General features: G+C 40.7%; 1 protein-coding gene across 6 annotated transcripts in view; it reads left to right on the top strand.

The window, feature by feature from the left end:
* Positions 1-15230, top strand: part of fgfr2 (fibroblast growth factor receptor 2) — a 67234-nt gene that overhangs the window by 38053 nt on the left and 13951 nt on the right. For all 6 annotated transcript variants that reach the window (XM_061961407.1, XM_072916066.1, XM_061961390.1 and 3 more), the window contains 5 exons: positions 1373-1494; positions 2232-2342; positions 2484-2674; positions 3402-3524; positions 5904-5974. In XM_061961407.1, coding sequence (XP_061817391.1) covers positions 1373-1494; positions 2232-2342; positions 2484-2674; positions 3402-3524; positions 5904-5974 — 618 coding nt within the window. The remainder of the gene's footprint in view (positions 1-1372; positions 1495-2231; positions 2343-2483; positions 2675-3401; positions 3525-5903; positions 5975-15230) is intronic.

A 15230-nucleotide genomic window follows, 5' to 3' on the forward strand; every position in this document is an offset into this window, starting at 1 on the left:
GAGAATCGCTTCTGAATTGTGAGTTTTTGTAAAAATCACACCCCTAATGAATACAAAAATAAAATCACCTTACACAATAGCCTATGCATTTGATCATTATTTTGGTATGTACAATTGGATGGATACCTTGCTTTGAAATCATGAGTTTCTATGATTAGCAGATATTTAAGTATTCATATTTATGCTAACACAAAATGTTTGGCATTTATGATAGTATATTGTAGTGTAATATCTGTTCCATGATCAGATATTAAGGTCTGCAATTGTGCACTACATGCACATGGGGTGAGTTTTTCCTTGCCCGTATGTGGGCTTTGTACCGAGGATGTCGTTGTGGCTTGTGCAGCCCTTTGAGACACTTGTGATTTAGGGCTGTATAAATAAAGATTGATTGATTGATTGATTGATTGATTTTCTGTCAAAATTTAAATGACAACATTTAGTAAAAAAGATTACTTGCTTTATTGACACACATTATTTATAGGCTTTCTCGAGCCACATACAATTATTTGGCGGGCCAGATCTGCCTCCTGGGCCTTAAGTTTGACACATATTCTATAAAACAGATAATTTATTTAAATGTATTAACATTTTGGAAAATGGTGGGAAAGTACTTGCATAAAATGGATGTTCTCATTCATCCAGATCCATCATTCTCAGGGCATTCAATCAATCGCAACTGGACTGTTTGGTTTGTCTTAGAAGACGTTTCGCCTCGCAAGTCCAATCTAAGTCTATGATCATTAACTGATGAAGCCTCCTTGGACGAGAGACAAAACGTCTTCTAAGACAAACCAAACAGTCCGGTTGCGATCGATTAAATTATTTGTATTATTCAAGCCAATACTTTAGTTAAAAGTCTTCCTGTTATTTGTTTAAATTGAATTTCTATGAACTGTAATGAATTTAATTTGACTTCCTGTAATTCAAATTCATCAATCTGTCCTGTGGGGTACATTCAACATAATTCAAATTCGTCAAAAGGATTGAATAGAAATGTGAAATTCTTCACAAGCCTGCTTATCAGCAATCCCCCATTAAAGATGAATGTGTCTGTGCTGATATAAAGCCAGTTGCACAAGTAATTGTATACTTTAGCACTTGCCAAAGCAAGGTAAACAGCTTAGAAGCAAGTGCCTTCACCCTGCTTTATCAGATGTTTATCGGTGCCATGCTTGCTTTCCTACCAGCTTCTCTGACTGCAGTCAACGTGCCAATACAGCGCACACACACACTCACTATCTGATTGAAACAGAGTGCACAATGTGTTAGAAAATATGTATCCACTTGTACCACAGCAGTTGTAGGCTGTTTTCATTTGTACTTCAGCTGCTAATCAGTCCTCTGGGGGGTTTTTGTGTGGTGACTGCAGGTTGACCCTGGGCAAACCCCTCGGTGAGGGCTGCTTCGGCCAAGTAGTAATGGCAGAAGCTCTTGGCATCGATAAAGACAAACCCAAGGAGGCTTTAACTGTCGCTGTTAAGATGCTGAAAGGTAAGTAGATCCTGCTTCACAATCACAGTGTCTGATTTGGTCCAACAATGGGACGACTGGGATGTGATGTACACCAATTCATGATGTATGTGGGCAACTAGAGCACGTTTTATGTGATATATTCTCCAGTGAGAGTTAATAACCGGGTAAGGTGGAGCCTATTGTGGTCATTATTTATTATTGGTGCTTGCTGAGTGACACCTATGGGAAAGGCGGCTAGTATAGGTAAGGGTTAGGGGCGGTCACATAGCTGACCCCAGAGCAGCAGCTGGCTGGGGCTCATTCAGCACCCACACAAAGAGGCGAGTCACACTGCTGTTATTAATGAAGGTAGCTGTAGATCAGGTAGTGCGGCAGACCAACCTTGTCCAAAGAAATGGTCTTTAGTTAAGCTGTAGCAGTGCAGAGGAATGCAGACAATGCCATTCTACCTCTCTGTCCTATGAAAAGGGAGCCTTTGCCACAGATAATGAATCCAGATTGAGCATCTTTAAGTCATTCATTTCTCCTCCCTTTGGCACTGAAAGGGTGCTTCTGAAGTCTGCACAAGGAGCTCCCCTCACTGCTGTAACTTTAGTCCACATTGTCTGTCAGCTGCATTTAATCAGAAGCACCCTACAAAACAAGGTGCTGTCTGACTGGCGGCCAATGGAGCTGTGAGTCAAGGGTTAGAAGGAAGGCAGGATGTGGGCGTGTTTGTTTTTCTAAGCAACTTTCCATCATTCCTCTGCTCTTAGATGACGCCACCGAAAAGGACCTGTCTGACCTGGTGTCAGAGATGGAAATGATGAAGATGATTGGCAAACATAAGAACATCATCAATTTGTTGGGGGCCTGTACACAAGATGGTAAAGATGGCACAATTAAATTATATACCATCTCACAATCAAGCTATGTACAGTATTTGTTTTTTCAAATATTTTAAAGTACTGCAGGTCCTTTTTTCCTCTGTGCGATTTTCAGTGATTAGAATTATTCCTCCCATGCAGGCCCTTTGTATGTGATAGTGGAGTATGCTTCCAAAGGTAACCTTAGGGAGTACCTCCGAGCCCGCCGACCTCCTGGGATGGAGTACTCCTACGACATTGGCCGTGTCTCTGACGAACAGCTCACTTTCAAAGATCTGGTCTCATGCACTTATCAAGTGGCACGGGGCATGGAGTACCTAGCATCCCAAAAGGTAAGAGGGTACACATACTCTACATGAACACACATATTCACCCCGTCTCGTTTAGGTGACTTAAAGAGATTTTTATGCCAAAGTGATTGTGTTGTATCTAGGAAAGAGTTTGTGACACGCTGTGCTTGTGCGTCACTGTGGGAATTCTATCTCCTAAAAACACTGATCTCAACCCCTACCAAACCCCTTCATTGTGTCTCATTTCACAACAAAGGCTCTCTGTGTGAAGGAATTGTCATTTTTTCACAATAGTGGTGCAGCCATGTTGTCCAGATACAGCCTCACGCTCCTGCTCACTGTTGGAATGTGACACTCTCACTTGCACGCACACACACACACACACACACACACACACACACACACACACACACACACACACACACACACACACACACACACACACACACACACACACACACACACACACACACACACACACACACACACACACACACACACACACACACACACACTTTCTTGCACATGCATGATCTCTAGATCTGAGTCCAGCTTGTGAGGACTTATTCAGACATATACTTACAAGTACAGACTTAATGAGGTGATGGTATTTAGTGCAGCAGTGCTACCTGTGGTCAGACAATTTCATTTATTTGTAGAATGACGTAAATGTCTTGTTTTTCTCTTGCCCTCATTTTTCCGCTGTGACCCCCTCCCTTTTCCCCCTTTCCCAATGGCATTTTTCACTTCTCACTCTCTCTTTTCCTAGTGTATACACAGAGACCTGGCAGCCAGAAACGTCCTGGTCACAGAAAGCAACGTCATGAAGATAGCTGACTTTGGCTTGGCCCGCGATGTCCATAACATCGACTACTATAAAAAGACGACCAATGTGAGTCATCACCCTGCCTCCTGCAAACATGGCATGATGTTTGTGGAGCCACAGAGTGTGATTTACCCATCCCTCTAATTCACTCATCTTTCTTTTTCACTCTTTACTTGGAGTTGTGTCTTGGCAGCAGCAGTAGGTTCCCAGGCAGCCTGTGAATGTAGGGATTCTGGAGGCTGCCTTGTTTACCCCTCTCCCTTTAGTTCCATAGGCACTTATACAATTACACAGAAAAAGAGATGCAGCAAGCAGGGGAGCGGTTTAAATATAATTGACAACTCCATAGCAGCCCAGTGGTGTCTTTCTTTCCCACAGCGGAGCAGCCTGGTCCGCACACCCTCATTTAGTATGCATGGTTGCCGTTTCATCGCATGCACCATCTTGCAGAGAACAAGCTGTCAACAACAACAATATGTAGCGATGTTGAGAAGAATGATGAGTATTTATAACAATGGCTGCCTTGACAGTGACGAACACTTACGTTGTTAAATCTAGAAACCAGAGGTCTCTCAACAAGTAGCCTGTGAGTTTACCGTTGGCTCGCAGGCTGTTTTTGAGTAGCTCACAAAAGGGTAAAAAAATATTTGCCTGAACTCTCAGAATTTGTGTAGCTGTTCAATTCAGACAATATGCCATGTAATGATACATCTCAAAATAGCACGAAGACAATGACCTCACTGTGTGAGTGGAGATCTGCTTCCTAATTAAAGTACAATTTAAATGTTGCCAGTTATTTAAATAAATCACAAAGGGCCTGATCTACTAAGATCCAAATAATACCCGCTAAACACAATAGTGTGTGCAAACTATAAAATAGGTGTACTATTTAGTGGCCGTGTTGTGGGTGATCAACTAAGACTTTGTGGACAATTGATAACAAGTGCAAAAGTGGTGCAGACTGTCCTTTTTAAAATGAGGTTTTTGCATGTACTTTCAGCACTGTGTGCCCATGGAAACACTAATTTCCCTCCACATTCATGTTATCATGCTACTACCTGTAGGGTTTTGCAATTTTGCACAAGAAGCACACATCTATAATCTGTAACACCTTTTCTGCAGTATAGAATCGCAATTTAGACAGCAGAAACAATTTTTTGCACATGGAAGATGCGCTCTACAGGGAGGAGGTGAACTATTACAACACCGCAGCGCATTTATGCATCGGATATTATACAAACGCAAGAAAAGGCATCATGCAAGATTTTTTTCATATAAACATATATGATAATAATACATTTCCTAAATTAAAAAAACTAACTCAATTAAGAAAGACCAAAAACTATCAGTTGAATTTGTTTTAATCAGCCCCTTAAGTAGCTCTGAAATTATGAAAGGATATTGCTGAATAGACAATATTTCTAATATTTTTATTTTTGACCGTCCAAATATGTTGACAAGCATACTGTATGTAGGATGGAGCTATAGCGCGATCACCTCCTTTCTTACAGCCATTTCTGTGGAACTGTCAGTTTGCACGTCCTTTCTTTCAGAACAGTTTCAGCCTTGTTAAATCACACTAACTGTGCTAAATAATTATATTTGTATCTTCTCCTCCCAATATTGTGGGAATTCTGATGATCAGCATATATTCTGCATATTCATGAAGACAGACGCTAAATGGATTTCTGTCTCTATTTTGTTTATTTAAGAGACGCAATACTCAGTTTGCGCGCGCTATCAAGTTTGCATGTGTTTTAAGACGTGGCAACCTTTAGTAGCTCAGGCCCAAAATCTTTTCTTTTTGTCAAAGTAACTAACAATAATTTAAAAAATTAAAAAAAGAACTAGAAAGAAATGCAAACTGTTATGTTATTTTTGTTGTGGCAAACAAAGCCTACTTCTTTTGTTTGGGTTGAAATAAGATATGAAAATAAACATTACAAAAACGAGTAACTATTGGCCTTTTTTATTTTGTAAAAGTAACGCTCAGAAGAAAAAATGTTGGATATGCCTGATCTAGACAGTCATCATTGGTGAGCTGCTCTTGCTCTTGTTTAGTTCTTTGACATTGCCATAGAAACATGACATTCTAGATTTCCCTCTTGCGACTATAAACGTTTTGCACATATACATCTGTTTTTCATTTAGAGATCATTTAACTGAAGCATGAGTCACCATTAAGCCACCAAACAAATATTGATTGTGGCTGCCTTTGCCTTCCTGCTATTGCTTAAATATCACAAAATAAACTGCATTATCCAAGACTTGTTTACCAGATTTATTGCTTGAACAAACGGTTCCTTAGGGAATTACCCTAATGCCACTTGCGTATATCGGTCTTTCTCAAACATCCCAGCAGAGAGAGGACAAACAAAATTTAATTTAAAAATTAGAATTGAATTGATTATTTTGTTTGACATCTCTCCTTTCTTTTGTCTACAGGGTCGTCTTCCTGTGAAGTGGATGGCTCCCGAAGCGCTTTTTGACCGAGTCTACACTCACCAGAGTGATGTGTAAGTAATTCAAAACAGCAAATGCAATTACCTTCAGGCATCAGTGATAGTCTTACACTCAGTTTTTCACTGTCATGCACACAATCCACTACCTGGAGCTTTAATGTGGCTGTTGTTGTGGCTGTGGCCTGAAACTGCAGGGTTATAGGTAGACGACAATGCGGTCTTGGGTGGGTGGAGTGTTTGCTGCCTATAGGGGGCTAACGCTGGCCAGTTTGGGGCAAAAGTGAGGATTTCACGCTAGACTTGTAACCAATGCTGTGTTACTAATCTGAGTAGCTTCAAAGGGCCCTGGAAGGAGCCCAGAACCCGACAGAACCTCCTCCCCCACTGATTCAGGTTTTGCTCCTCCGGCCTAACTCGGAAGTCTCCCCTCTTTTTGGGCCCCCTACGCACATGTCTAAATGCGACCAAGCTGCAGTCCTCCTCCTGCTTGAGCCCCTTGCCTTCCACTCACTTTGAACATGAGGCTCATCGTTTTGAAGATGCTCAAAATAATCCCTCGTTGAATCTTTCACCCCCACCATTCTTATTTTCATTCATCTGGTATGTGAATTGCTGACCCGTCGCTGTCTCCCTTTTTTTTAAAGTTCAAGACCACTCATTCTAAAAAGAGAACAAAGGAAGAGCATTACTCTCTTTTTGGTGTTTGAGTCGTATGCGACCTGACAGCCTTGTTTGAAGTTTCAGCTCCAGAAGCAAGCGGCAGAGGGTGTATGTGGCAATTAGATGCATGCCTTGCATGCTGACCTCTGGAAAAAGAGATTTTGCCTGCGTCTTTAAGTCATGCACCAGTAGCAGTCTAAACAAGCTTATTCAATTAGGTTTATTTTGAGGCTCTCTTTTATGTCGGCATCTGTATTTGTTGGGTGCCTTACACAATATGTGCACATACCGGTACTTATGATGATTTGTCCGTTCCACAGAGCAGTGCTATTCAATCAAAACAGTCACCGTTAATTAGAGTCCATCACTTACTTTTAGGTAATTGTTTTTCTTCTCTTATATAACACATGAAAGCAAAAGGCAGCCTGTAGGGGGGTGTTCTACTCAACATCAGAGGGGCAGGCGTTCCATATATGACATCAGATTAAATGAATAAATGAATTACAATGGGAGTCGTCCCTTGTTGGACTGACAAATCTTGCTGTCATATGTAAAATGTTTCAGCTCAATGCCAGAGAGATGCTTTCTTGGCCAATCCCGGCTTATATAGACTTCAATTCATCCATTATTTTCTGAAATGTTCTGAATTATTTTGTGTCATCCATATTCATGATCCTCTTTATCACTATCATAAAATAGGACACAAAGCGTAGGAAAAATGTGGCGACTTATAGTTCGCAATTTACGGTAGTTGTTGAAGGAAAAAGTGAACTTTGTGATGCGTCTGTTAAAGCAATGCACCACTGTATGCTTAAAATGAGCAAAATATGTAAATATTACAAAACACAAAACCAGTGAAGTTGGCACGTTGTGTAAATTGTAAATAAAAACCGAATACAGTGATTTGCAAATTATTTTCAACTTATATTCAATTGAATACACTGCAAAGACAAGATATTTAATGTTCGAACTGAGAAACTTAAATTTTTTTTGCAAATAATCATTAACTTAGAATTTAATGGCAGCAACATATTGCAAATAAGTTGGCACAGGGGCATTTTTACCACTGTGTTACATGGCCTTTCCTTTTAACAACACTCAATAAACATTTGGGAACTGAGGAGACCAATTTTTGAAGCTTTTCAGGTGGAATTATTTCCCATTCTTGCTTGATGTACAGCTTCAACAGTCTGGGGGTCTCCGTTGTCGTATTTTACGTTTCATAATGCGCCACAAATTTCAATGGGAGACAGGTCTGGACTACAGGCAGGCCAGTCTAGTACCCGCACTCTTTTACTACGAAGCCACGCTGTTGCAACACATGCAGAATGTGGCTTGGCATTGTCTTGCTGAAATAAGCAGGGGCATCCATGAAAAAGACGGTGCTTGGATGGCAACACATGTTGCTCCAAAACCTGTATGTACCTTTCAGCATTAATGGTGCCTTCACAGATGTGTAAGTCACCCATGCCTTGGGCACTAATACACCCCCATACCATCACAGATGCTGTCTTTTGAACTTTGCGCCTATAACAGTCCGGATGGTTCTTTTCCTCTCTGGTCCGGAGGACACAATGTCCATAGTTTCCAAAAACAATTTGAAATGTGGACTCCTCAGACCACAGAACACTTTTCCACTTTGCATCAGTCCATCTTAGATGAACTCGTGCCCAACGAAGGCGGAGGCGTTTCTGCGTCCATCCATCCATTTTCTACCGCTTTCCCTTTTCGGGGTCGCGCGGGGTGCTGGAGCCTATCTCAGCCGCATTCGGGCAAAAGGCGTGGTACACCCTGGACAAGTTGCCACTTCATCACAGGGCCAACACAGATAGACAGACAGCATTCACACTCACATTCACATTCACTTTTCTGGGTGTTGTTGATAAATAGCTTTCGCTATGCATAGTAGAGTGTTAACTTGCACTTACAGATGATATCCTTTACACACTGATGTCAGTTTTGATGCTTTACCGCCTGAGGGATCGAAGGTCACAGGCATTGCCGCTTACATGCAGTGATTTCTCCAGATTCTCTGAACATTTTGATGATATTACGGACCGTAGATGGTGAAATCCCCAAATTCCTTGCAATAGCTCGTTGAGAAATGTTGTTCTTAAACTGTTCAACAATTTGCTCACACATTTGTTCACAAAGGGGTGACCCTCGCCCCATCCTTGTTTGTAAATAACTGAGCATTTCATGGAAATTGCTTTTATACTCAATCATGGCACCCACCTTTTCCCAATTAGCCTGTTCACCTGTGGGATGTTCCAAATACGTGTTTTATGATCATTCCTCAACTTTTTCAGTCTTTTAAGCCACTTTTGCCAGCTATTTTGAAACATGTTGTTGGCATCAAATTCCAAATATGCTAATATTTGCAAAATATAACTTTTACCAGTTCGAACGTTAAGTATCTTGTTTTTGCAGTGTATTCAATTGAATATAAGTTGAAAAGGATTTCCAAATCATTGTATTCTGTTTTTATTCACGATTTACACAACATGACAACTTCACTGGTTTTGGGTTTTGTACATTTAACCGTTGCCGATATGCCGATTGATTGTAGTTTGTTGTTGTTGGCTAAAATACACGAGAGGTCAGGTGGTAGGGCACTCAAAGTGACCCAAAGCATGTTTGTTTGTTGAGTAAAGGATTGGTGCACGTGGACATGGGGAAACAGGGCGACACAGTACTGAGATGCATTTACAAAGTAGCCCAGAAAGGCGAGACGAGTGTGTCAACAAGAGGAGAGACCAGCATAGACCTGGGGCTGCTTGTGTAAACAGATGAAGGAACTGATATACACCAGTCGCACCCGCGTGTTGCTTTCTAGCACCTTGCTTGTATCCCCCTGTGTTCATCAGCATGCCTTTGTTATAGGTGAACACTAAAAGACTGAGTGGCTATGTGGGTCCAGTCTGTTATTTAGACCCGCAGCAACCGGCTCATAATCATAGTTACAAGGGATGTTCCGATCAGGGTTCCATGCTGACAAACCCGATCCCGATCATCCATGAGTGAGATCAACCGATACCAAAACCTATACGGATCACAAGTAATAACTGTTTATTTTTCACTTCATTTATGGTGAGTGCTATTTACAGTTTTACAATATCAGCAACAATAAGTTCCTTATTCTCTTGTAAATAACTAAACAAAATCAAAATAAAATTTCAATTACTCATTAAAATAATTTTGCCCCAAAGTCTTCCTATGTCCAAGGACTTATTGTCTAAACTTGTAAACACGCACAAAAACAACAAAAAATTATTTTGGGAAAATAAAAATCTTGATCTCATCACTCTAGTATCGATCATATACTGATACTAACCTTGGTATCGACGCCACCAATTACGGTTTGATCTGCCCTTTTCGTTTTGTGTACTGACTGTGACAATGCTGACACACCAACAACAGTGGTTGTTATATTATCATCTCACTAGACCACATGTATCAAACTCAAGGCCCGCTGGCCAAATGTGGCCCACCATATCATTGTATGTGGCCCGCAAGAGCTAAAAAGGTATGTTTAATGTTTTTGCGTAACACTCATTTTGAGACCTTTTATTTTGAAAGTGTCAATTCCGCTTCTGGTTTTGTTTACGTTAGATGCGGTAACTTCTCTTACTTATTCATCCGGTGCACAAGTCTTTAAAGGGGAACATTATCACAATTTCAGAATGGTTAAAACCATTAAAAATCAGTTCCCAGTGGCTTATTATATTTTTTGAAGATTTTTTCAAAATTTTACCCATCACGCAATATCCCTAAAAAAAGCTTCAAAGTGCCTGATTTTAACCATCGTTATAAACACCCGTCCATTTTCCTGTGACGTCACATAGTGAAGCCAACACAAACAAACATGGCGGAAAGAACAGCAAGCTATAGCGACATTAGCTCGGATTCAGACTCGGATTTCAGCGGTTTAAGCGATTCAACAGATTACGAATGTATTGAAACGGATGGTTGTAGTGTGGAGGCAGGTAGCGAAAACAAAATTGAAGAAGAATCTGAAGCTATTGAGCCATATCGGTTTGAACCGTATGCAAGCGAAACCGACGAAAACGACACGACAGCCAGCGACACGAGAGAAAGCGAGGACAAATTTGGCGATCGGCTTCTAACCAATGATTGGTATGTGTTTTTTTGGCATTAAAGGAAACTAACAACTATGAACTAGGTTTACAGCATATGAAATACATTTGGCAACAACATGCACTTTGAGAGTGCAGACAGCCCAATTTTCATCAATTAATGTATTCTGTAGACATACCCTTATCCGCGCTCTTTTCCTGAAAGCTGATCTGTCCAGTTTTGGAGTTGATGTCAGCAGGCCAGGGAAGCTAGGGTCGATGTGAGCCAAGACATCCAGAGGGTTTAGCTCACTCGTCTGCGGGAACAAACTTCCGCCATCGCTTGCCGTGCTACCGAGGTCTTTTGTCCCTGAATTGCTCACACACTCCGGCAGATTCAATGGGGGTCTGGCGGCAGATTTCTTTGACTTTATCGTTGGAAATGCATCTGCTTTGAGTGTCGCAGGATATCCACACATTCTTGCCATCTCTGTCGTAGCATAGCTTTCGTCGGTAAAGTGTGTGGCACAAACGTCCAATTTCTTGCCACTTTCGCATCTTTGGGCCACTGGTGCAACTTGAATCCGTCCCTGTTCGTGTTGTTACACCCTCCGACAACACACCGACGAGGCATGATGTCTCCAAGGTACGGAAAACAGTCGAAAAAACGGAAAATAACAGAACTGATTTGACTCGGTGTTTGAGAAAATGGCGGATTGCTTCCCGATGTGACGCCACGTTGTGACGTCATCGCTCCGAGAGCGAATATTAGAAAGGCGTTTAATCCGCCAAAATTCACCCATTTAGAGTTCGGAAATCGGTTAAAAAAATATATGGTCTTTTTTCTGCAACATCAAGGTATATATTGACGCTTACATAGGTCTGGTGATAATGTTCCCCTTTAATGGTTAGTCTTTTATGAGAAACATATTTGAAGCATTAATGGCTTTTTCTAAATTTTTGTAATGTTTATTATTGTTTTGACAAAAAAGTTATAGCTGTGTCATTTAGTAAAGAGCATATGAAGGCGACTTGAATAACTATTATTGCTGATTTAAAGCAACAATATAAATAATATAAATGATAAATGGGTTGTACTTGTATAGCGCTTTTCTACCTTCAAGGTACTCAAAGCGCTTTGACACTACTTCCCCATTTACCCATTCACACACACATTCACACACTGATGGAGGGACACTGATGGAGGGAGCTGCCATGCAAGGCGCTAACCAGCACCCATCAGGAGCAAGGGTGAAGTGTCTTGCTCAGGACACAACGGACATGACGAGGTAGGTACTAGGTGGGGATTGAACCAGGGACCCTCGGGTCGCGCACGGCCACTCTTCCACTGCGCCACGCCGTCCCTATATATAATTCATTCTATGGTTTTGTGCAGCTACTGTATGTTAGCTGCTGTTGTTTGTATTGATATTCACTTTCTATAGATATAAGATACACTTTGAGTTTAGTGTTTCAAGTAAAGCTTTACAACAAACCACAGCCCAAAAAAAACTGAGTTGTTTAACAATATATTCTATTAGACGAAGACACTTAATTAGCTGTTAGCTTTTCAGCCGGGGGATTAGAAATAAGACATACAGTAGGGGATTGGCTTTGTGATCGGCATTAAAAGTCATTAACCGGCAATTGTGATAACTTTTTTTTTTTTAAAGAAAATCTGCCAATACTGATCGGTGGCTGAGTGACACGTCCCTAATATTTACAAAAGGGAAGTCAGTAATAGTTTATTGTAAACGAGTTGGTTGCCCTTTCCTCCTTTTTCTATCATTGGGTGGCCCAGTTTGTTTTTGTGTGGTGTGAGTGGACAATGCCCAAACTGTGTGACTAAACTGCCAGGCACAAAAGCTATTGTTGAGCGCCATTGCACTGGGAATGGGTCGGTGTCACAAGCTGAAACTACCGCCATTCACACATGACCTTATGTAAATCACAGATAAAGACTGGATGCCTTAAAATACAGTAATACTGTATGCTTTTCCTTTTGGTATGATTTTGGGGTTTCTGTGGGAGCTTTTGTTCATTCACCAAGGAGAGAATGTGTAATATTTAGGGATGGTAATTCATAAATGGTAAATGGGTTGTACTTGTATAGCGCTTTTCTACCTTCAAGGCACTCAAAGCTCTTTGACACTATTTCCACATTAACCCATTCACACACACATTCACACACTGATGGTGGGAGCTGCCATGCAAGGCCCTAACCACGACCGATCAGGTGTAATGGGAAAACCGCTCTATCAACCGAGCCATGCTTCTACCACGAGCGGGGACAAAAAGAGAACAACAAGGTGGATTGGCATACAATTTAGTTTAGTTAAGAAGTAACATGACTTTACAAAGCCTACGGTGAGGCCTTAAACGGGAACTTCACTTTTTTTGTAATTTTGCCTATTCACAATCATTAGGAATGACATGTCGACAGATGGATTTTTTTAATGCATTGTAACAAAGTCACAGCAGAACCAATGGGAGGTCCTCTAATCCGCCCATAAAACCCAATAAAAAAAAAAGAAAAAAAAGAAAGGGTTTTCAAAAACTGTAAGCCATAATCATAGAGATTATAATAAAGGCTTGTCATATCTCACTTTGCATGTATTGAGTTAATATCAAATATTAGTTTCATATTTGAAGTTGAATTGCTGACAATATTCTAATTTTATGAGTTTCACATGTATAATGGAAATGACTGAAAATTTGGTTGGAGGAAAACTTGCAACTTTTCTCTGATTACAATTGAACATTCACCTATTGTAGCAAATATATGCTAGCTTTTGACCACAAACTTAGTCCCTGCTCGGTGACATTAATTAATCTAGCGGCAGACGTGAACTGGAGCGAGTACTGCCCGCATGGGAGCCAGTCAGAATCTGTCTTTTGTCATTCGCATCTAAATGAGAAGGCATTCCTTTCGATTTAACAGATAATAGTGCTAACATGATAGGCGGTGAGTTAGTACTTGTTCTATTCAGATGTCGTACTAGCGTTACTGCTGCTGGGATGAGATCGGCGCAGTTAAAAAATGTGACATTCATTTATAGTTTTTGCATGCTGTGTGTTCAAATGTTTCAGCATATTGCTCACATTTCATCCTAATGAATTAGCAGCCTTATAATTATTACAGGTTGTCCTGTTGCAATCTTTTCTTGAATATTATTGCCAAACTTTGGAGTGTTTCTGCGACCTGGTCGCCATGTTGCTGTCTGACGTCACCACACATGTTGTGTAATAACAATATTCCCACCTGCAAGAATTGTTAAGGGAATCGTTTGAAAAAATGGCAAGCGATTCCAAGGAATTGATACACTGGAAACAGGTTCTGAAAAAGAAACGGTTTTCAATTGCCAGTAATATTGGCTGTGACTTTACAAATGTCTGATGAGAGAACCTTCATTGTTTGTTCATCACAAAGGTGTTTGTTTGAGTTCCGGACTCTCCAGACCTTTTACATCAAATTGATCAAAACTTGAAGCCGAGTTTATTAAGAATTTAAGATACAGGAAGAACTAAGTGATTTGCTCAACCCCTAGGAATGGGTACGGACCAAAGTTTTACGTCACGTCTGGTTGCATCCACGACACTGCCTCAAGCACTTAACCAAGCAGTCAAGCATTCAGCACAAATTCCGTCGGACTGTCTCCAGGTGATGTTACAATTTTCAAAGCCAACAAAGTGAAAAATAGGCGCTCGAAAATAGACTAAGGGTCCACTATTCAAAATGTGCTTGCTCTATGCTAATTTACATTGGATTTGCTATAAAAAATACTACAATTTACATTTTACATGGTGTTTTTGTCACTTCCAAATTTGGTAATCAAAACCACAATCAAGATGCATGTTACAATCAAACAGCTGGTGATAGGTACAATACTTACAGTATAACGACTTTGTTGGCTCAACAAAAGAAAAGACTGGCATATTCAACTTGATGGCAAAGACTGCTTCCTGGTTTAGGCAGCATACTGTAATCTCCACTACTGCCGTCAAACTTATTGGGATTGCAACTGCATGCAAAGTCTGTAGAACGGCCGTGCCAGAAACTTGAGGGTTCCAGGTTCGATTCCCGTCTTTGGCCATCCAAGTCACTGCTGTTGTTTCCTTGAGCAAGACACTTGAGCCTTGCTCCCCGTTCACACTGGTGAATGAATGCTGGTGGTGGTCGGCGGGGCCGTAGGCGCAAATTGGCAGCCACGCTTCCGTCAGTCTACCCCAGGGCAGCTGTGGCTACAAATGTAGCTTACCACCACTTTAAGTGTGAATGTAGAGTGAACGAATAATTCAGCTCAACCTCTACCTGATCTGAACCACTATTGATCCCCATCAACTCTTCAAAGCATCAAACAGCTTTATATGTGGTTATAGTGTATATATATTTTCTCATTCTGTTTTTCACACTCTTGGAGTCAACATGTGCATAGTCATGTACATAGTGTATATACCACCCCCCATTTTTTCTATATATTGTTTTTCAAATCACCTGAAATGTATACTGTGTATATGTACATAATTTATAAAAAAATGTTAAACCTAATTTTTTATATACATGTTACAGGTTA

Source organism: Nerophis lumbriciformis, linkage group LG02 (genome assembly GCF_033978685.3).
Source record: "Nerophis lumbriciformis linkage group LG02, RoL_Nlum_v2.1, whole genome shotgun sequence".
In the NCBI taxonomy this organism is placed as follows: Eukaryota; Metazoa; Chordata; class Actinopteri; order Syngnathiformes; family Syngnathidae; genus Nerophis; species Nerophis lumbriciformis.